Here is a 23,981-nt window from a genome sequence, read left to right as displayed (position 1 = left end):
CTTATTCCCTCTAGAGCAGGTTGAGTTAAAAAGATAAAATTATTTAATATGGCAATTAGAATTTAAATAAGAGCTTGTGGTACAAAGCAGGTGATTATGCTGTTTAGAGAGCCACTGGAATAGTTACTTGTTTAGAAAATATAAAAGTTGTTGTCAGCTGAGAATGTGACTGGATCTCAGATTTGTAGACTGTTCTCTAAAAGATTTTTAAACTTCAGTTATATTTCTAATCACAATATGGCTTGTGCAATTTTTGTTTGAGGTAGAAAAGTAGAGTTAGTTTGGATTGTCTATCATCGCTTGTGTTTTGTATATACTAATTAGAAATTCCATGGCTTTTAGAATTAGGGGATTTTACATCCAAACTATGTCCATGTAAAATTGAAATGTGAGTCGTTTAGTTTTGGGGAGGTTTTTAAGTTTAGTAAATAACTAAGTTTTAAGTCCTCTTTGTATCCAGAAAGCTAAATTGAGGTAAGTCACTTTTGTTCTCAGCAAATCTTGTATTTGCAAAAAGAAGGAAGCAGAATAGCTAAGAGATTTTCTTCTTCCCTTCCTAGAACCAGTACGGAGTCTGCGGCAGAGCACGCTAGCCAAGCGTTCGAATGTTGCTCCTCCTCTTAATACCAAGAAATCATCCGTAAAAAGTGGATCTGCTCCAAAAAATGGACAGAAACAAGAGAGAAGTCCAGTTAAAGAGACAGATGTTGCAGCACGCTTGAAAATGGAGCAGCCTAGAGAGGTTAGGCGTAGTACAAGACGATCAGGACAGTTGGAAGGAGCAGCAGCAGCAGTAACAGCATCCCAAAATAATAAAAAATGTCTGCCTGGTCCTGAAGATGTGAAAGAAATAAAGTCTGAAACCCCTGAGCAGACAAAAGTTGAAGAAACACCCCAAGAGTTAAGTTGTGCTAATTTAACAGAACCCTGTTCTCCTTCTCCTGGGGAAACAAAGGAAATAGTAGAGGTTGCAATGAACACTGACTCTGGGAGTGCTGAGTCAGTTTGTTCAGTATCTGCAGATACTGAAATGATTCCTGTTAAAAATGAAACAACTGATGTGATTGATTCAATGGGCTTGGAAAATCCTTCAGAAGAAAAGACTGATAATAAAGCAGAGGAATCAGAGAAGAAAGCAGAAGAACATAATCAAATTGAAATAACTGGAAACAATAATGATTCATCCAGTGCTTGCTTGAATACAGATGGAATTTGTGAGACCTTTTCAAATTCGTCCAGCTCTGTGAAAGAGGGGGTTGATTGCAGTTCAGGTTCCCGCAGCGTGGAAGTTCTTGATGAAAATGCATTGTCAGTAAAGGAATGTGTAACAGAAGCTGGAGGTGATGACAAGGGAATGGAGAAAACTGAAACTCCATCTGAGAAACTATTGGACAGTACAGACTGTGATAATAAAGACTTGAAAAGCAAAGAGTTTACTTCAGCTGACCCAGGAAATAGCATTTTAGAAAGCGCTGTTGTTGACCAGTCAAGCCAAAATGTACAGCAGCAGATCGACAGTACTAAAGTAGAAGGCCCAGAGGCATCAAAATTTCAGGATGATGAGAGACAAATTGGTATTTCAACAAAATGTGAAAAGAACATTAGGCCCCGGCATAGTAAATCCATAGCACAGAATAAACAAAATCTGAGTGCAGGTACTCGGCAGAAATCAGGTTCAGTGCAACAAGAAACGACTCGGTCAAGAACGAGAGCTGGTGTTGCTGTTTCAGGCCTTCACAGTTCCTCTTCAGCAAGTCTGAAGCGAAATGCTGATGAGCAAGAGAGTCATCAGCATCCAAGTAACCCAGTTAAAATTAGAAAGAAACAATCTGATCTGGGTTTGAAAGCAAAGAGTGGCATTTCAGGAGTGACTGTAAAAAAACAGACCAACACAAAGCTAAAGAAAATACCCCGAGTCCAGGCTTCTGGGCAAGCCCAGAAGTTATCAGTTCAAAAAGCAAGTGAGAAATCTCCTACTCATCAAAGCTGTTCTAAAGATACCCACCACTCTGTGCATTCATTGTCAGGTCATGTTTCACATCCTGGTCAGAAGCAAGCCAGCAAACACCAACTTGCAACTGGGCTAAAAGCTAATAACTCTACCAAGGAAGAGGCAGAGACTAAAGATCCCTCTGTTGTAGAACATCTGAAGGAGGATGATAAGGAAAAAAACAGGTCAAAAAGAAATGATAGAAATCTCCAACCTCGCCAGAGAAGAAGTAGCAAAAGTCTTTCACTTGATGAACCTCCTTTGTTCATTCCAGATAACATTTCAACTGTTAAAAAGGAAGGCTTGGAACATACCTCTGCTAGTGAAAGCAAACATATTTGGGTGCCCAGCAAACAATGTGGCTTTTGCAAAAAGCCACATGGCAACAGGTGTGTGTGGCAATGTGTTTTAGGAATTTATTACTGGTCTTGGAAGGTAATTTTTTTCCTTCCACCAAATGTTTTACGCTGCTCATGCCAAAACAAAGCCCTAGTCTGGTAGTACAAGTCTGTATGTCATACAGTCAGTTAATTTCCTTTGCACTCATACACTTTTTTTGATCATTTAAACTAGCATTAGAAACTAGTTTGGCCCAAAAGTTTGAATACAAATGTTTTATTATATGAGTACATATTTTGATGACTGTATAATTCTTCTATGCTGTTTAATTATGCACTTTAAGCTTGACTTTTTTCACAGAAAAAAAATTGGATATTTGTGTTCCAGGTTGTCATTTCCTTCTTTCCAGAAGCCTCTGAAATGGAAGGATCACCATAAACCAAAAAAATCAAATAATTGTTTGCATGTGACTTTTATCTAGTATAGGTCCAATCCTAATAGTAGAGATATCGAGATTTTTTTTTTTCACTTTTTGTAATCAGTGCCCTGAGGTTTCATGTGACTGTAATTAAGTAATTACTAGGGAGGAGAGAAAGAAGAATATGGAAAAACCCCACAAAACTTCCACATGGGCATATGTGAAATTGCCTTTAAGCTTAATAATGAGGTTGCATCTGAAGTTGATAATAGCCCTCTGTGGCAAAACTTGTTCTGCACAGTAAGTGAGCTGAAAAAGACCATTGAGTTTCATTAATGATCTATTAGTCCAAGAATGAGAATTCCTTTATTACACGTACTGTGTTTTAATGTTGAAGTATTTTCTGTTGCTGTTTTACCTGCTAGCCTAGTTTTTGGTTTTTTAATGTCAAATTGAAGATATTTGTGATTAGCTTATGTGAGAGAAAGTTTTAATAGTAATTTTTAGTCATTGTACTTTAGAACTCCATACATCAGAGTGAAATATGGAACAACTACCTTTGGCACCTGAGGAGTTTTTTTGCCATTTGTGTGTATCTAAGAAGCCCTTCTGAGCTTTATTGACTCATTGTATCATATTTGAAAAACAAATACAGGAAAATTCATTTACTGCACAGCTACAGTAACTGCATCATTGTGGCCTACTAAAAGAATTAATAAGAGGTTTGCTCTGCCTGGTGGCTGAGGATTACCTGGTTGAAGGGGTGCTCAAATTTAGTTCCACGGGGTTTTATTTTTTTTTTTAATTCTTTTTAAGACTCGTATTATCTGTGTCTTTGTTAGAGTGTTTAATTTTAAGCAGGTTGCATTTCCTTAGTTTTTGTCATCTTAGGCATTACCATGACAGTAAAACTGTATGAGTAGCCTGTATTTCAGTAAATTGTTTACATCCCAAAAGGTTGCTTTCTGGATTAAAAAAATTCTTCTGTAGATATTTTTAAAGCAAAATATGATATTTGGAATTTCAAATACTTGATAGCTGTTAAGAATGCAGCTTTGACTTGTGCTATATTCTTTTTATTTTTGCCAAAAAAACACTGTGGTTTGGTTTTTTTCCAATGTCTTGTTAGAGTTCAGAAAGTCTTAATTTTTATTGCTAAATGGATCTAACCAGTGTGAGATGTGGCAGTGACTCAGTTAAATCTACTTATTTTAGTTTATAAAGTCAAAGTAGCATTACAGAAGATAAAGGAATACACATCAATATAGGATTGAGTTCAACAAACCCAATTTTGCATTGCCAGTTCTTAGTGCTGCCAGAATAATAATAAAGTGTTTGAATCACCAGCTGAGGTTGGAATGAGACAGCCCATGAGTTGCCACAGATGGTAATTATGGGTATCATCAGTTTTGTAATGTTAGTCTTCAGCGTTTTAGGGGTTTTTGTTGGAATTGTGTTACTTTTTATGTCTGCCTAGCAAAACTGTGGACACAACCAGCACTTTTGGCAGAAGATAATCAGATTTGCTAAACATAGAAAGATTTTTAGCACATAAACACAGAATTTTTGCATATAAAACAAAAAGAGAGAGAGACACAGTAGTGGAATAGGGAAACTTGCACTATTGAGCTTCATGCCTAATAACAGAAAATTTAAGACTGTCAGTGCATGACTTTTTGTTATTACTAGTCTAAGTAATAAAGTTTTATTTTTTTCAGATTACTTAACTTCGTAGTTTTGTGCTACAAATAACTTAAACCTTGCAGATTCACTTGCTATTATTAAGATACCAGAGGAAGCAAAATTTTTATCTCCTGTGCCTTGGCATTTTGTCCTAATTTAATTATTAGAGCAAGAAAAAGAAAATACTTCTAGTACAGTGCAAAAGAGAAGAAGCATATGATGATAAACTTGAATTCTGTCTCTTGGAAACCCATCAAAACTATCAATGTTTACTGTAATGAAAAGGGGATTTTAATTTGCTGTTTGGACTACTTTTCAAGGAATTTTTGTTTCCCTTTTGAAACCACCTTGCTGGTCACTCTTACCCTTTTTTTCTCATTGTATAAGAGAAAATGAGAAAGTGTAAGACACAAATGCTGTCAAATGGCTGTATGTTCAATAAATCTCAAAGGCAGAGCTAAGGTCTGAAACAACATTTTTGTTTATAGCTCTATGGTAATTTGAATTTTGGGACTTTTATTCAATGCTGTGGTTGAAATTGCTTATAGGAAAAGAAGTTAAACTGAAGTTGCAGCCCCAAATTGGGAAGTAATTTGCCAAGAGCTTTTCGGGATGTCATTGTAAAGTAACATTTAAAATTCAGTATGCAGAGTAGTAGTCACTAGAATCGTTGTGTATTTTCTCTAATAAATGTAAAGCCAGTTGTTGTTATTGTAATACCAAGCTTGGAGAATTGATTCAGGTTGAAGGTAATGTGTTGAAATGGTGGCATCAGCTTTCTTTGTGTACAGAATTCCCAAAGGGCGATGCATACATAGGCCTTACACAGACCCAGAGTAATTTTACTCTGCCTGTTAGAACAGGAGTAGAAGGATGGTACTTCAATGTTGTTTTATTTCAGATCAGCACGTGGCAAATAGAGTAAATTTATATCTTTAGGAACACATGCAGTAATTTGCTGGCCACATGCAAAGTCAAAGTATGCTTACCTTGTGGTGCAGATACAGTGGGTTTGGGAAAGGAGGAATTCTGTTTTATGAACATGATGTGTGCATGATCAAAAAAGTTTACAAGTTAGAACATCTTGATTTGTAAGAGACAATGTTTGCTTGCTTTCTGTTAATAGATCATCATTGTTTGGCACCTGAGCTTTGAACAATGACTTCATGCTCTCTCTTCCATTTGTCTTGACGTTTATGAGCTGTAACCGTCATAGCTGTTTTATATCTATTTTTTCATTACTCAGAGAATGGGTTGCCAGTGTTTGGCTTTAGAACTCTCTCAGCCTGTTTGCTTGATGTATTGTGATGTATCTTTGCTATGTAACTAAAAAGAATTGTTCTTTCATATGAAAACTAAGCCTTGTGTTTCTGCACAAGTCAGATGACTTTTTGTAATTTTCAGCACATCTGAAAGTAAATTTTTTCATATTTTCAGGGTTTGAGTTGTTGTTGCTCATAGTGTTTTCAACATGTTTGACGTTGCCAGTGTGTTCCCATATTGCTATCAGATGTTTTCTAATCAGCTAATAACATAAATCATATGCAAAAATTTTCATTTGCCTATAGATGAAAAGTGTGTGTCTATGGATATGCATATCACATTGAAAAATTTTAGATTGAAGTTACTACTCAAATTCTTAATGATGCTGAAAATACTAAGCTCTATCACAAACAATAGTTACTTTTTAACGACAGATTAAAGGTCGTTAAAGATAGTTGAATTTTAAAAATAATACATAATTTCTCAGCATAGTGCAAGATGGTAGCTCTGCAGACATTGAGAAATCTGCTAATGTAAAATTTCTCTGCTTTTCACTGTAGATGTTCAAATTCTCTGCAGCTGGAGGTCTGAACTGGTTCCTTGCTTGTACAAGTAGACAAAATCTAACACACATTTTTCAGATTGTCTCCCTTGTTTGTAACTTATCTTCTTTAACAAGAAATTTGATCAATTTTGGATTAATAATTCAATACAACTTGGGATGCTCTGTTTCTAAGCAGATGTTCTAGAAAACATTACAGAGCAAGTTTGTAACTTTAATTTGGTGACTTTGTTTTGATTTCAACGATTCCAAGTAAGATTTTTTTAATAGTCTGTGGGAGTTTGAGGATTCTCTTCTGCTGTTGTTTTGTGGTTTGTTTTTTTTTCTGGTTTTGTTTTGTTGCTGCTTGGGCTTTGATAATCCAGTTTGAGTGGTCAGACATAATTTTTCTGTGAGGTCTGAGGCCAGTTTAAGTGATACAGGAATAGATTTTACTTAGGATATTCCTTCCCCCCACATTTCAATTATGCTTTTATATGGAGGAAAAGTTAGTAATGTTGTAAAAGGTAATTAATTAGAAAGTGCTGAAGTTGATTGAGCAAAGGTACAGTATACTTGATTACTTGCTTATACATAATTGCTAAAATGTTCCTTTAGAACTCTAGTACAAAAAAGTACTTTGGCTGATGGATGCAAACTGCAAACCAGTTTTACCCATACCAAAAATTATTAGGAGATTTTTATTTTAAAAATAGTGCTAAATGTGAGTAAATTATAGTGGATCCAGGTTATTATACAATTTGTATAGCCAATACAAAAGAGAGTGGTTGAGAAAGGAGCTTGAGGCTCCAAACTTATAGCCATCTTTAAATTACAAATGCGTATTTTTTTAGGGTGTTGATGCCTGGCGTGAGTGCATCATATACAACAAACAATTTGTTGTGAGAACATTCTTCACAAGGAACAGTAATTAGAATAATAATGGTGCCTGAGTTCTAGTAAACGTCCATTAGGTGGTATGAGTGTGTTAAGCAGCAGATTATGCAAGATGTCATCAGTTTACAGTAATGGATGATGCTTTTAAATTTTCTGCCTCTGTTACTGCTTTCTTCCTCTGTGAAAAGCCTTGCAACATTAAAAGTTATCGTGCTTTTCCACCCACAGCTGTAGAAAACCTGAATGACAGTATAAACAAAACAACATTGTAATGTATAATTAACAAAAGGAAGGCCTCCACTGTGATTATTTATGGTTACATAATTGTATTTGTAGATTTTATATGGATTATGTTACTATGCTGCAGTATTGGCAAGATTATTATTAATACCAGTGGCATTAAGGAATCAAGGAAATGAATACCATAAGTTGTCTAAAATATTTTTATGAAAGATGAGCATAAATACAAGGTGCTTATTAATGCACTTTATAAAGCATATTACGCTTATCCTGCAACATGCAATGTGTGTAGAATCCACTGGTAATGGAGCTTCCCTTAATGATTATATATAATATGTACATATGTTTCTTTATATATGCATAATTTTTAGTGCAGGTTTGTAATTAATATTAAGAAACATACTCTTTTATTTTCAGGGTTTTGAGGAAATTTAGTGGTTTTGGCTTTGCTGTTTGGCATGTTTCATGAATTCATCTTTAATTCAAAAAGCATAGGGTTCTTTATCTTCCTGCTGCTTCCTATTTGGAGGGGGTTCCTGTAATATAAATAGCAAAGAAAACTATGCCTTTAAGAAAGAGGAGAAACATCTGGCATAAAAGATGGGTAATTGAAATTTAGTACTTAGGCAATAAGTTTGCATTGTCTTTTTCGTATGCTGCAAATTCCATGTAAGGAGATCTGCTGCTAATGATTGAGATAGGTTTATGGGTTTTTTTCTAGAAGCTCAGAACTTGAAAAATCATGTCACTTGTGTTAGACTTTGTCAAAAAGGAAGCAAGTGGAACTGCTCATGTCTCTTACAAGGTAGTGCAGATTTTTTTTTTTTTTGACAGACCATATTTCATTTGAGCTTTGTATCAAACCATGCTACTTCACTGATGTGGAACATACATTCTGCTAAAGCTGCCATGCCATGAATGTCTTGTCCCTGCTTTAACATTGGCTGGACTGCAGCAGAGAAACAGTTGAAATGTTAATGCAAGTTTACAACAGATCTGTAGAAGATTGGTGAACAGTGACATTAAGGGACAAAGTGCAGATGGGGGACTTGCTTCAAGGACTTGCTGAAGTCCTTAAAAAGTGAACAGTGGGTTTACTCCTCTTAGGGGAGTTTGGGGTTAGGGTGTTCTTTTAAATAGTTCGGTTTGGGTTTTTTGAGTTTTTTTTTGTTAAGATTTGAGTCCTTTTGTGGTATTTTTCCCAATTGCTATGTGCCACAAGCATGAAGGATTAAAGAGAAGCAATTGTTTTGAAACTAAATGATTTTCTGTGACAATGCATTATTAATTAATCTTAAAATGCTGATTTTGTAATGCTGTCCCACACTGATAAATAGCTCTTGACAGCTCCTGATTTTTATTTTGCTTCACTCAAGTATAGCTTTACGATGAAAAGCTGTTTTATGAGTAAGGTGGTTTCTGCCCATTTTACAGTAATGATTTTCTCTGGAAACTTGCTACTGTTACATAACTTGAATATGAAGGTAATTTTAAAACATGGTCCATATATTTAGAAAATAAATTGTCCTGATTTTTTCATCTAAGAAATGAATTTAATTTATTACAAATAACTCACCAAAGGAAGTATTTGGATCATAAGAGAGGTTGTGGCAGGTTTGCATTAATTATTCTGTCTCTTTTTATGTTTCATCGCTTACTTTCTGATTTTAAGGTGTCTCTTTTCATGCTGACATGTGGACTACCAAGGGGATTCTTTAAAGGGATGAAACTGTAGCATACTCTATGCAGAAGTCCCAGTGAGCTATAGTACTGTGTGCTGTCACTTGTCAGCTTTTAAAATTTTTTTTCTTTCAAAAAAAATTTTTTATGTTAAAGTCCAATGAAAGCAAGTCTCTCATTGAATGTGGCATGATTTAATATTTTAAAATAAACTTTTCTTTCTCTTTCAGCTTTACATCTTCCAATCCAGCCTTACAACATGGGTAAAAGTCCTGCACTTCAGATTTGAAGCAATCTGCAGTCAGAAACTTTGATGTTTTACTAGTCCAAGATACCAGAACTGCTTCAGTCAAAATTAACAGCTGTACTAAAGGACATCCTTGAGCCTTCAAACCAGGCTTCAGTTTTTCTTGACTCCCCTATTTAGATTGAACATTATAATTGCTACAAATCATAGCTTTGTGTGCAGATGAGGGAAACAGGCAGAGATGTAAAAGTGGCCTTATGGTAAAAAGGATTACCTACATTACTGGTATCAAAATCAGTATGTTCTCTCCCAGCCTCAAAAGTTACAGTATTGCATTTGACTAGTGTGGGAAAAAAGCCCCGATTAGTAGAAATAGTGAATTTTTTTAGGTAGGCAGCGCCAGTGTTTTTATTACCATTTTGTATAACTAGGTTTAAGCAAAACAATTGTAAACAGTACATTGTGTTGTATAGAACAGACATCATGGATATATCCTGATTCTTTTTGTAGTCTTGGTTTCTGAATCCTGAATTTTAAAGTTTTGTTGTGTGTGTTAAAATACAGTGTAACTGAAACCTTGTTGTGAAGACTGGAATGAAGCCAAATGAATCTTCCATCTTCAGTAGTTTGCTTGAATGACCTCTCTCCTGGTGTGTAGTATTAGTGAAGAATGATCTTTTCTGAGTGGAATTCATTGTAGGGTTGACTTTTAAAATTTTCATTATTTATTTGATAGACCGGAAAATAAAGATTTAATACTGGATACCTATCCTGGTGCCTTACTTGCACACCATCTCTATTACCCCCTTAATATGTGTGAGCTAAGCTGAAAAATTCCATGTGCTGTCAATTTAAAGTTGAAGGTGTGCAGCATCTTGTGCATTTTAGTTTAATCTCTTCAGCAAATATCCATTTTCTAAATACAAATCAAAAGTTTGTTTTGGTTACTAGATGCTGCAATCCATCTTCCTCATATAACAAATTAGTCTCCGATGCATGAATTTACAAACTGAGGAAAAATTACATATATTTTAATAAAAATTCACTTAATAGCAGTTGTGGTTTCACGATGGTGTATTCTTGGTTTCCTTTTATTTTTGAACCACAGGCATTAATTCCTTAGGACACCAAAACACCCTTTAAGCATGATGCTTTGGTTGTGTGGTTGGAATTTATTTCAGCTTTTGCAGAAAATCTCACATGGGGAATTTTTGTAACCAGTTCCATTGTTCCCAGAGCTTTACTAGTATTTTATTGCAGGGGTACAAGATGTGTTCTGTGTAAAGCACCCACTGTGGACCTTTGCAGTTATGAAATAGGGACTCGCCTTATATTTCCTGCCTGTGCATGTTTGGCTCCAGGCTCTCAGAAAGGAGCAGTGAGCTTTGTGTAGCAGTCCTGTTGCTTCTTTCTTGTGTTTCTGTTGTGTTTATAAATGCTGTAGTATAACTCTGCTGAGACCATCAGAAGTAATTGTGCCCTAACATTACCTTTCTCGTTTTTGCAATTTGCTGGAACATGAATCTGAAAAGATTGAGATACTGACAAAACATGAAGGAACCTCTGCCTTTCTAATTAAAATTATGAAGTAAATGGGCAGATGCTGTTTGCTAGTGACAAGTAATACTATTAATGTACTTGCAGCTCAGAAAAAGAAAATTCAAAAGGAGAAAATATTTTTCATCCCAAACTATTTTAAAAACCAGTTTATTCAAATCTAGCAAACATCATCATAGGCTTTTTCTCAATCTGATGGACCTCTAAAACTTCTCAGACTCATTTTGTATCAAAATATTTTCTTCAGCAGAATGTAATCCTGACATATTTTGAGTAGGGAGGGACAGAACATACAGTTATTTCTTCTTTTGTTTCAAAAGTCTGCTGTTAATAAGAGCTTTCATCTCTGAGGTAACAGTAATTTTTGAATACCATACCTGCATCAAGCCACCTGGAACATTGATTTACCGTTCTGGAGAATGAGAGTTGCTCTAAGCACATCATGTAATGTTTATAGGGTTCCACCAAGTAGGTAAGTCAGCAGATAGCAGATAGCCTGAGTGGGGACATACCTAAGTTAGGTATAATTTTGCTTAGAATCACCTTATGGAAGAGATCTGTAAGGTATTAGGTTAAAGAAATAGGGTTTGCAGGTCAGCGTATTTAGCTCTTAAATATCTTGCTGAAATGATCAGGTTTTCATTAATTACTTTTAAGTCAGGTCTGTCTTCTGTGAAATTCAAAACCTAGGAATTCAGTAAATAATTTTTTAGTGTTACCAAAGAACTTCTACTTTCTTTAATAGACTTACAGTCTTTCTGGATTTTCTTCATCTGGACTATTTGTTAAAGTACATATCTTGAATATAGTTTATATAAGTATAAAACGAAAAGAAGACATAAAAATTGAACAAAAAACCCCAAACAAACAAAAACACACATGAAAACCAACAAGCAATCCCTGCCCCCCCCACCCCCAACCCTTCAAAAAATATGAAAAGGGAAAGAGAATGGAAATGGACATCACAAGAGATCTTCCTGCATCATTTGAAAGCTGTTCCTTGGTGCTAGGTTCATTATTTGTAAAAAATAATTCCTACCACATAAGTCTCCTGAAGTAATTGGTTTTTAGCCTGTGAAACTTTGGAATTCCACATCATTCCCAAATTCTTGAACTGGAAATTGTACCTATCAGTGTAATTAGGTGTTCATTATACCTGATGAAGTTTTCAAAATGCTTCCACAAAATAGAAATCATGCTTTTATTTTAGACCAGATGATCTTTACAGTGAAAGTACAATCTGTATTAAAGTTGATTCTGCTTTTAAAATAATGCAGTTAAGTGAGTTGAAGGGTGTCCATTAAAAGATAGTCATTTTGGTATTAGAAGCATTCTTTAAATAACTTAGCTCTGAATAAAATGGCAGAGTAGCGTAAAAGTGTGTACCACGTTTAAACAAAAACAGTCACTGCAAGCTAGACTGGTGGTTTTGGAAGCCAAATTCCTGACCCCATATTCACCAGTAAAGAGAATGAAAAGCAGCTTTCTAGAAATAATTTAGTAATAATAGTCTAAGGAATGAGATGTAAGATACCAACTAATTTAGAATAGGTTGATATACCCCTTGTGTTTGTCAGAACATTTAAAGACCTCAAACTGCTGTGGACGATTGCAGCTGCTGATGTGTTTGTGATGAATGATGACAATCATATTTGTAGGAAAGCAAGGATAATATCTTGCAAGAAAATTTTCAAGTATTTTCAAACAAATTTACTGTTTCTGAGAATTGCTGGATTTTTGGTTTTGTTTTTTAACATTCATAAGAACATTGATAGTAATCTGAAAAGAAGCTTGGTAGGATTTGGAAGCAAGTTACACAAACACAGTGAGGTTTGATAGTCTCTTGGACTGTTGTAAAAAGCAAAAGGAAAAAAAAAAACCTCTTGGGAAGACCATACCATGTCGTAAGGCTGGAGATGGATGTAAAGCACCAAAGAAAATCACTTACTAGGTAAGAATAAATAATTGAGATGCACAGATCAAAGCAATTATGATATATCCTGCTGAATGTGCTGTATCTTCTGTCATAGTTGTCTTTCACAGTTTTCACTGACTTTTATCTTACTTTGTTTTCAGGTTTATGGTAGGTTGTGGTAGATGTGATGATTGGTTTCATGGTGATTGTGTTGGGCTGAGCCTTTCTCAAGCACAGCAGATGGGTGAAGAAGATAAAGAGTATGTGTGTGTGAAATGCTGTGCTGAAGAAGACAAAAAAATGGAGTGCTTTGATCAAAATGTACCAGATACTCAAGTGAAACTTGAGCATAAAGAAGAAAAAGCAATTGAGTGTGAAAAACTGGGGGTGTCAAAGCAAATACCTACTTGTAATCTAAATACAGCAACTGAAAAAACAAAGCAAACGGAGGACACTGGGAAGCACAAAGTCAAAATCTTCAGACGGGTGAGTCTTATTTAATGTTTTAAGTTCTCTTAATTTCTGAGGTTAGAAGGTTTCTGCCTGTGCCGTTGCCAATTAATAGACCATGTTTCAGACATCTTTGTGAATCTAATTTAAATTATTTGCAAAGTTACTTCATCTTCTAGGTGACTTGACTCTTTCAAGAGGGTATTGCTAAACTTTTTTATATTGAGCAGGGATAAGTTAATGTCATATGCATATAGAACATCCTGAGTTGGAAGGGACACATAAAGATCATTCAAGTCCTACTCCTGTATGTGTATATAAACCTATATATACAGATGTACAAAGAAATGGTGAAGAACCTAGTGCATTTTTCTTTCAGATTTCTAATAGGACATTTGTCAATTTGCTATGTGTTATGAGCTGCAGAAAAACAACAGGAAACAATATAGCAACAGTATTTTAGTTTTTGATTGGTTTTATTTCAGATTGTATATAGAAAGGAATGCCTAGTGCTTTGATTGGAGGTTTTCTACTTTTTGTCTAATTTTAGTAACCAAAGGATAATTTACAAAGATTATTGAGACAATTCTTCAGTTTGTTAGTATATAATGTCATATTCATGATAACATAATCATCAGTAAGCCTGTCTTATTTCTGAGTAGTAGTATTGAAATTCTGGAATGTAAACTGTTCTTTTTAATTTTAATTTACATATGCTTTCTAAACATCCCTGACCTTTGTGGCTAAAACTGCTTAAGGGATGTTCATCGGTATCCCTGACTTTTTAAAATAACTGCAAACTTAGTGGTTGTCAACACAGAGCTTAAATGCAAATTGTCTGTGTTGTATCTTGAGCCAATATTTAAAGGAGATTGTTAAGCAATGCTTGGCAGTAATTTGGGATATTGTTCAGTAATTCTTTAGAAAATTATATGGTGACACATACATCCAGGGGATACATTGTACAGTGTAAAAAGGAAAAAATGGGAAAAACACGTGGTAATTATGTAGAGGTTGATTGTAGCATTCAGTAGATGCTAACATGTGTAAATGTTTCTTTCAGGAATCTGGGGATGGGAAGAATCTACCAGAGTCCAGAGACTCAGATACTAAAAAAGGGCAGCATGTTCCTACTCGGAAGGGATCACAAACTACTGCAATTCCTCGGCGGTCCCCTGAAGATAAAAATGAAAAAATAAGTAAAGAATCTCTTAGTACAATGGAAAGGTCCACAAAATCAGGTACCAAGGCTTGGGAATGTCCTCCATGCTGCAGTTCACATCAGTGTACAGTGAAGGATGATACCTTTCTTCATAGCATCAGTTTTTCAAATCATGTTCCATAGTGGAAGAGCTGTTTGTTTCCGTAACATTTATGATCTTTATTTCTCAATTTTTTTCAGTTTTATTTAGTAGGTAGATGTGTCCTAGATAGATGTATGTTTCTGTTTCAATAGTAGAGGATACTCACATGATCAAAAGTGTGAGAAAAAGTACACAGACATCTCTATTAAAATTTATTTTATATTGTATGACACTTTAAAATACTCTTTCATAAAATACTATGAAATGCTTTATATGCATAGAACTGGTTTAATTGTTGTATAAATTATATTTTGACTTACTGATGTCTTTTGATAATACTTAACAACTTCACAATCTTGTCAACTCATTTCAGAGGGGACATTATATTACTTGCTGAGTCATTAGATTTTCATCTAAACTTCATTTGAAAGGTTGACGGGACATATTTACCCTCCAGCAACCTTTCTCCTCTCCCTAGCTCCCTTCCAGGAAGCATTTTTCTTCTAAGGTCATTATAATGTGAAGTTGTTGTTATTTGGGACTGAAATATCAGCAGCAAAGCTAGTGAGATTTTGTGTGAGAACTGTGTCTTTTACTCTGAAACTCAAGCTTTGAATTTTTGTCTAAAAATACATAACTTAGCTCTTCTGGTCTTTTGCCAGTGCTGGTGCATTCTAGAAATCTTTATCAATCTTCAATATATTCTTTTTTTTTCTGACTATAAAATGAAAAAATTAATTTTACTCAGTTCCCATTTCTTCCCTAAATTGAAGGGTGCTGCTCAAAATTTGTGACATGTTCACATGCTGACACAAATGAGCATTCAGTTGACTCTCTGAAAATTAGTAATTTTTCTTTAATGAGGTTTCTTTAATAATTCAAATAATGGTTTTATCTGTTATTTGAATTATTTATGACACAAACCTTACAATGACCTTGAATGTTACTTGAATCAGAAGATGAGATTATTATAGTTGAAATAATTTTGATGGCTAACAGATGCAGAAATGCTAAGTTTAATGTAAAATGGTATTTTAAAGTAAAGCTTATTATGCTTATATATGCTTCATAGTATATTATTTCTTAGTTTGTTCATTGAAAAATGAATCTATGCTGTTACAAAAATTTAGAGTCAAAAATCATACTTAAGATCAAGCTAATGAGCACTGGTCATCTTAATTTGGTGCAGATGAAAATACTGCAAATCAAAGGGCAAACCCCCTGTTTCTGCTAAGGAAGTTTTTGTTCTGGGTTAATCTAAGTAACATAAAATCCAAACCAAAGAAGAAAAAAACCCCAACCAAACACAAACCATCCATCCTGGGGGTCTAGTCCTTCTTCTTGAGGATCAATTCTTAGCAGTTTAAAAATAAAATTTCATTAAAATAATTCCATCAGCAGCAAAAATTTCTAAATAAACCTACTTGATTATTTTACAGTTTTTAACTGTGTTTTGGTAGGTGTGCATGAGAAACAAGAAATTAAGAAAAAGAAAAATGAGAAGGGATCCAGTAGTGCAACACACCTGCCAGCTGTGCCAGCTTCCAAGCCATCTGCTGATCAGATAAGACAAAGCGTTAAGCAGTCTCTTAAGGAAATTCTTATGAAAAGGTAAAGATATATCAAGAAATGAAATTATTTATTTGTATTTATAAATATTTTCCTTTGGAGGGCAAAGGAAAAACTGTTAATTATTTGGATGCATTTTGTAATTTTTGCTATTGTGTCCTCTTATAGATTGACAGACTCCAGTTTAAAGATTCCTGAGGAGCGAGCAGCAAAAGTTGCCACAAGGATTGAAAGAGAGTTATATTCTTTTTTTCGAGACACTGACGCAAAGTATAAGAACAAATACAGAAGTTTAATGTTCAATCTGAAAGATCCTAAAAATAATGTATGTGTGATTTGTCTGTTATCCTTTGCAGAAGTCCTTGATTTGCTGTAGATTTAAGGAACAATCTTCAATCTAGAAACATTATCAATCCTCCTGCAGTTTAACTGGTTTGGGTTTTTTTTGGGTTTCCTTGGTTTTTTTGATGTTGTTTGTTCCTGGGCACTGAGTGTCCTCTGTGTTCTTCCCCATCATCAATTCTCCAACTCCTTGCTCCTAGTGTACAGTTTTTTGTTTGGTTTCAAGCTGTAGTAGATATAGTTGGCCAAGTTTGTGTTTCTCTTTACCACTGATATGTTATTTAGATATTTCTGTCCCCCCCATAATTCTTTGCTGTTTACTACACCTACTCTTTTTCTGTTCAAGATCTCCTTCCTGTGCTTTTTCACACCCAGATTTCTCAAGCTTGGTCTTCACTCTCTATTCTGCTTTCTGTGAGCCCATTATTTAACATCATTCCTCCTCAGCTTCTGTCTTTTGTTCTTTATCAGTTATTCTGATCAAGTCACTTTGTTTATAGTTTTTTTGCTGTTACAGTGAGCCAATTGTAAGAACTTCTATCTTAACTTTCATATAACAGTAAACTTCTGTTTGCTCATACTGCTAAAGTAGTTGGTTGTCTTTTTTTTACCCTAGGACTTAATTTAGGCAAGAAGCATAGATATCCTCTTTGATGGCATCTTCTCTTTGTTGTGTAATGCAGAGGATTTGCACCTTTAAAAACAAAAACTGTGAAATGTCTGAGTTACTGCTGCAGTGGGCATAAAGTCTTTCTCTTTTGAAACAGCAGCTAATTATATGTTTAATCATTAAGGGTATGTGTAGATACATTGTTATGTAGAATAAATGGAGCTCTGGAATTAAGCTTTTTATGTTATAAGATCTAGTACTGCTTCCTGGAGTGGAGATAATTACAAACCCAGTCCATTTAGCTGTACAGAGCATGTTGTATGTTACTTCTCTGATTTATTTCCTGCTGTGAGCTATTTTTGTCTTGATAGCAACAGTTACTTTTCTTCTTTCTTCTAGATACTATTTAAGAAAGTACTGAAAGGAGAGGTTACTCCAGATCATCTAATAAAAATGAGCCCAGAAGAATTGGCTTCCAAAGAGCTGGCTGCTTGGAGACAGAGAGAAAACAGACATGTGAGATTTGTCAACTTACGTTGTTTATTTGACAGCCTAAGCATGTGTAACTTCTGTTTGCAGGTTAAGTGTATGCCGAAAGAACAGAATGGATGTTGCAACCAAGCAGGAGGATCTCTGTAATTCATTAAGTACTCAAAACCCAAAGATGTTGTCAGGACAGAAGTAAAAGGAGTGTAGTCAGTTTCTGAGGGGAGGCAACCATGCACTTTCCTTTGCCTTGCAACTTTGTTGCTGCTGGCTTTTCTTTCTGTCTCAAAGAAGGCTTCTTTGTCCTTATTTTCCACAAGAATTTAAAGTTGTTGCTGGAGCTTTACAAACAAGAGTTTTTTAAACGGGGAGAAACAGATACTGGACAAACCAAACTGGAGCAAACTGGTGTTGTTTCTAACTTACTGCTGAAGTGTTACAAATTAGTCCCCAAGAAGTAAATCCAGAGCTGAAAACCTGATCTGCCAGTTGGAAAAGCAGCCTAAAGGGACAACGAACAACAACAACAAAAAAAAACAGACAGCAAAAGAAACCCAAGTGTAGGAAGTTTACTAGGTTAGTTTAGGCATGACTTCTCAAAGCAGAGCGTCACTCTGTGTACTGTGCTGAGAGTTTAGAAGGAGAAACAGGAATAAGAGGTTCTGTGTTTTTATAAAAAATTCCTTTTTGTTAGACATTGCTCCATTTATTGGGCATTTAGTCTGATGATAACTGCAGCTGCTTAGAAATGGCCATTAAAAATTTTCTAATTTACAAAGTCTGGATTTATGTTGACAGGATCTTTGGTATTTATATTCCATATCATAAAATCTAAAAGCACATTGTTTGGGTAGTGTAAATTAATCTGTGTGCTCGGAATTAATGTTTGGTAATAACTAATTTAGTGGAGTGGGATGCAGTGTGCTTTGCAATAGTAGTAATTCCTGTGTTTTTTCCTTGTCATTGCACGTTGTGGCTAGATTTGTTTATGAATCATGATAACTTTTTGCTACTTTCTGTGGAAAAACACTTGCTGATTATCTTGTTTCAAGGGACTAGAAAGAATGAAAAGTTTGTGTATTCTGTAGCTATCCAAAGCCCATCTTTTGTAGTGAAACTTTTTTACATTTTTTTTTATAAACATCAGAGAAATTCTAAAAACAGACCATGCAAAATAAAATTCCACTGCTATGAGAAATATCTTCCCAAAAAAGAGTATGCTGCTCAAAAAATTGCTGAAGGGTCCTAATTATTCCAGAGAAATGCTTCAAAATTTTTAGAAACATGTAAAATAAATAGCGATGTACCACTTGACTGTATTTTTCATGTTACTATTTAGCAAGGCATTGAGACTGCTACTTAATAATTTTTTTTTTCAATATCACCAGGATGTTCATAAGTATTGTTGGTATTTTTCAGACAGATAAAGCAATCATAGACTGCTTGTTCCCTTAGTAAATTAGGCTTGGGAATATTTGGCACAGCCAACACAACCTCGTCCTGGTGTAAGAAATGGAAATGTGCTTTAAGAGGCAATATTAGAAATAATGGTTTATATTTTATTTTATTGCAAGAAAGCAAAGCAGAAGTGCTATTGGAATTAGCATCTCCATTATTTTAAAAAATACCTTTAAGTTTTTTCTTGAGATGAAGCATTAGGTTTATGTACTAAAAACAAAATGTTGAAAAATGATACAAATTGGCATATATTTATATCCTACATTGTCGCTATTGTCATGGGAAAATAATGGATGTATTTCTTTCTTTAGCTCTTGGGAAATCAGAATTACCAGTATTTTAATTCAGTGTTGAAGGTTTGCTTTATAACTTATTTAAATGCATGCCTGGTAAGTCCTTGCTGTTACACTGTAGGAGAAGTTAGACAGGCTGCTTCCATGTTTCCTTTATGAAACTACTTGACACTTGCAAAATAAGAATGCATTACTTTTCTTCCTAGAGGGTTCCCTAATTGCAATACCCTTATCTCTTACATTTTTGAATTTCCAAATTTTACTGTATGGGAGTAATTACACATAACTACTTGTTTTCACAGACAATTGAAATGATTGAGAAAGAGCAGAGGGAGGTTGAAAGAAGACCTATTACAAAAATTACTCACAAAGGAGAAATAGAAATTGAAAGTGAGACACCAATGAAAGAACAAGAGGAAGTAATGGAAATTCAGGTAGGAAAGAAAGCATGGCACTACAGTGTGTTTAGTACATAGGCAATATGGTTGTGAGGTGTTTTGTTTATGATTCTGTTGTTCAAGTTTATAATTATCTGATAGTTTTTCTTTTATCTTTACTGATTTCTTGGCCTGGTGATTTTGTTGGTTTCTTTCCTTCAATGTTGTGTCTGTGACTGTACAATGAATTCTGGCAGTACTAGAAATTAGAAAATATTCTAAATGGTACCTTAATATATTTGAGAATTAGTTATTGTAATGAATTTGAAGATTTTTTGATAGAATTTTTCGCTATACAGCTGAAGGAAGAGCTTTATGTCTGAAGGGAGGAAAATGCCATAAAACTTTTAAACAATATTAGGAATATTAACAGAGGGATTAAAAAAGCCTAACTGAAATGTGTTTGACTTTTCTAAGGAACCTAATACGAAGTTGTTTGAGAAGTCAGAAGAAGCTGAAAAGGATAAAGAAATAAATGAATCTGCATCTCCGGACACTACAAGTCAACATAAAAATCATCTCTTTGATCTTAACTGCAAAATCTGCATAGGTAATTTGGGAAAGAACATGAAAATAAATAGATGGCACTTCTATAATTTTCAGTCATAAATCTCAATATACCTCAAGAATTTAAATAAATGTGGGTTTTTACTTAGTTTGCTGACAGTTGTGGCAGGAATGTTTTGCTTCATCATTTACAAAAGAGACTATTAAAACGGTAGTCTATTGGCATAAACTAGTCTTCTTTTAAAAAAACAGCTTCAGAGAGTGCAACCCTATGGTGGATGTACATACTACTGTTGATTCCTCATTTCTTTATCCTATGCCATCGCAGTGCCAAAAATTATGTTTAGTACTGTGTAAACATATACAATGTAATAATTTATGCAGGGTAAAATATGTGTAAATATGTATCCTATCCCACTTCAGTGGCAATATGTAGTATTTTTGGTGTGTCTTCCTTGTGTTCAGAGGAAGTTCAGAGGAGGTCCTCTTTTTGTTTCTCTAATAAAAAATGAAACCCCTTGTGCTTTCTTTCCTGCAGGCCGAATGGCACCACCTACTGATGATGTGTCAGGGAAGAAGGTGAAGGTGTCTGTCGGGGTTGCACGGAAGCAGTCCGACAATGAAGCAGAGAGCATTGCAGACGCACTCTCCTCCACATCAAGTATTTTAGCTTCAGAATTACTGGAAGATGATAAGCAAGACTCATCAAAGTCATTCACACCTCTCCCAAAGTAATACAAGCTGTAGAAACAGTATTTTTAAATGAAAGACATTATTAATCTTGTTAAGCTATTATGTCTAAAGCTACTTTATTAATGGTGTTTCATTAATCCATTTGGGTACTTGAAGTCGTACACAGTTTTAGAATGGAGTTCTCTGCTGGAGTAAATGCCGTTCATTTATATACATAATAGTACATATATTGTGATTTCAAACTTCTAATTACCACATAGTTTACTTTTCCCAAAAAGCCAATATTTTCTGGTGCAGCAAGGTTTAAAAAGAGTTCATATTACAAAAAATCAGTATATTAATTTCATATTGTCTTTTGCTGTTAAGACACATAGTGTACATATTGTGCTGCATTTAAATAAGCGTGTCTTTGTATAAGTATTTATATAAATTTGGGGAGTTTGATACTGCTCTAAACAGAGCATTTACACTGATAATTCAGGCTAGTTTGAAATTGCGAAGTAGTGCTTTTCTAGAACTGGCAGGTAACAGCATAACAGCAGCTTGTTTGATGTTTTGCTGTATTTGCTGTCAGCTCTCTCTTCATTTTCTTCCACACTCTGCTACTCACTAAAAAGGAAATTGCAGTTTATGAGGCTGTTTCTTTTTCGTGTGAGGGAGGCTTTTCGAGAAAAACATCCACTCCCAATTATTTAGAATTAACCAGAGTTCATACTGAAATTTTGCCTTTATCAGGACAGTGTGATCTTTTACCAAGGATAGTGAACTTTGGTTTTTGAATAGCTTACAGCAAGTTCAAGGTAATTTCCAGTGTCAACAGAAATAAACATAGTTGCAGTGTTACTGCAACAGCACAACATGTGGTACTGATGGGCAGCTTAAAACTGTTAATAGCATGCCGAGAATATTTTGATAGCAACACGTTGGGAAATGTTGAAATGTGTAGTCTTTTTCATAAGGAAACTCTCAGGTTGAGAAACACTCTCCTGTGAAATTATTTAAGTCTTCCCATTAATTTTTTCAGCTGCTTTGTTGACAAAACTGAGGCTTTTTTTCAAAGGCAGGAAAAACAGTTTTTTACAGGTGGAATTAGGAGGAGGCACTCACAGAAAGTGTGGAAGTGGTGCATAGATGAGAAGACATGAGGAGCCAGCTTGTGGTACAAAGAGAGAGTAGGGTGACACAGGCATGCAGGTGGTGGACAGACACTGGTGGCACAAAATGTAGGAGTTAGGAAAGCAGTATAGGCCAGCAGGCAGTGTGTTTTCATCTTTTACCTGTGGCAGGGGAACATCTCTCTGGCTCTGCAGCACCTGTGTGCGTTTGTGTCCTCTTCAGTATAGAGAATTATAGATAATTCTCAGAATAAACAACTTCTCTGTTTTTAAAAATATTGACTAGGGAATTGATGTGCTGCTCATCTGACTATTCCTGTATCATAGAGCTACTCCAGTGGAAGATAAGAAATGTGGTTGTCTGCCTGTCTTTTTTCTTTAACCCTTCAGTATGCTTAACTGAAAAAGAAAATTCTTTATAATACTACATTTCTGTGATAAAGAAAAATTAGGATTTACCCTGTCTTGCATGATGTATCATGTTGTAAACTGAGTGGGTTTTTCGTTTGTCCTTTATTTTAGGTCAGAAACGCCTGGTACTGTGGAATGTGAAAGTCTGTTTCTGGCACGCCTGAATTTCATCTGGAAGGGCTTTATCAATATGCCTTCAGTAGCAAAATTTGTTATTAAGGCTTATCCAGTTTCTGGCTCCTTTGAGTATTTAACAGAGGTAATTATATTTATTGAAAAGAATGAATGAACAATTCATTTATTAATTTTACCAGCTTACTTACCTTGTAGGCTATAATTAGTATAATGATGGAAGACAGTGAGGCATGATTATTTTACTGAATGAAGTATTAGTGGGAGGACATTGATTAAGGTCTGTATTTGTAAGTCAAGCATTATTCATTACATGAACCTCTTGTTCATCTTCCCATCTATAACAAAAACTTGCGTAATGGAGTTTTTTTGTTGGTTTTTTTTTGCCCATCTGGTGGCAGTTCTGGTCCTAACTTTGCATTGTGACTCAATTGTCCCTGAAAAAAAAGTTCATGTAACATTCTCTTCTGTGTCTGAAAGACTGGAAAAGCATGTAACTGCTTATAATAGTTGTCTTTGTGTCACAAAATAAAGATCAGAGAGCTCATAAGGCACAATTTTCCTTCTTGAGAGCTGCACAGGATGCATCAACCTTCTAATTAAAAGAACTTAGGTCTTCTGTTAATAAGATGGTCTTTACTTTGCTGTAGATCTTCAGGGAAGTGCAGGCCATGCAGTAATCCTTAATACTAAAGGATTGTTATATGAGTATCATACACTTTTCAAAGCTCTTCTATTTTATTCCAAAAGAATTATTTTTCTGAAAGTCTGTTTATTTTGCTTGGGAACAGTGAACTCAGTAGTATCCAAGAATTTACATATTTATATACATGCACATGTAGGTTATATTTTCCCCTCATGATGAACATTTTGAAAATTTATTATGAACATAGATGGGGAGCTCTCATTGTGGTGTGATGTGATGGATAGCTTGAGTGTTCCCAGAGCACAGTACAGTTATGTTTGCCATTAATGTTACCAGAAAGGATAAATTTTGCAAGGTTTAGATGAACATTATTGAATGATAACTAATTTATTACGTATTGGTAACTTCATACTGAAAATCTAAAATGTCCAAAATTTAATTTTGTTCTTCCGTTGTAACTTCTACTGATATTTTTAAATTACAACTTAAGAAATAAAAGAACTAAGTATGTTTTGAATTTAATGAAACAGATACTGGATGAAGGACATAGCACAAGATTTATTTGGATTCACGTTTCTGTTGTCCTTTCTCATAGGATTTACCTGATAGTATTCAAGTAGGTGGCAGGATATCTCCCCACACTGTCTGGGATTATGTAGAAAAAATCAAAGCTTCAGGGACCAAGGTAAGAATTTTACCTAGTAAAGACTTACTGTTTAAAATGCATCTTAGTCATCCTAAAGATACTTAGTTTATTT

General features: G+C 34.8%; 1 protein-coding gene across 3 annotated transcripts in view; it reads left to right on the top strand.

Moving 5' to 3' along the window:
- PHF3 (PHD finger protein 3) overlaps positions 1–23,981 on the top strand; it is a 51,798-nt gene that overhangs the window by 21,101 nt on the left and 6,716 nt on the right. For all 3 annotated transcript variants that reach the window (XM_066547463.1, XM_066547466.1, XM_066547465.1), the window contains exons 3-13: positions 561–2,379; positions 12,932–13,256; positions 14,284–14,461; positions 15,985–16,135; positions 16,262–16,418; positions 17,445–17,561; positions 19,585–19,716; positions 20,137–20,269; positions 20,765–20,957; positions 22,557–22,704; positions 23,819–23,908. In XM_066547463.1, coding sequence (XP_066403560.1) covers positions 561–2,379; positions 12,932–13,256; positions 14,284–14,461; positions 15,985–16,135; positions 16,262–16,418; positions 17,445–17,561; positions 19,585–19,716; positions 20,137–20,269; positions 20,765–20,957; positions 22,557–22,704; positions 23,819–23,908 — 3,443 coding nt within the window. The remainder of the gene's footprint in view (positions 1–560; positions 2,380–12,931; positions 13,257–14,283; positions 14,462–15,984; positions 16,136–16,261; positions 16,419–17,444; positions 17,562–19,584; positions 19,717–20,136; positions 20,270–20,764; positions 20,958–22,556; positions 22,705–23,818; positions 23,909–23,981) is intronic.

This window comes from Molothrus aeneus, chromosome 3, assembly GCF_037042795.1.
Source record: "Molothrus aeneus isolate 106 chromosome 3, BPBGC_Maene_1.0, whole genome shotgun sequence".
Classification (NCBI taxonomy): Eukaryota; Metazoa; Chordata; class Aves; order Passeriformes; family Icteridae; genus Molothrus; species Molothrus aeneus.
Note: the sequence above shows the minus strand (reverse complement) of the source record. Positions and strands in the feature narration are given on the sequence as shown.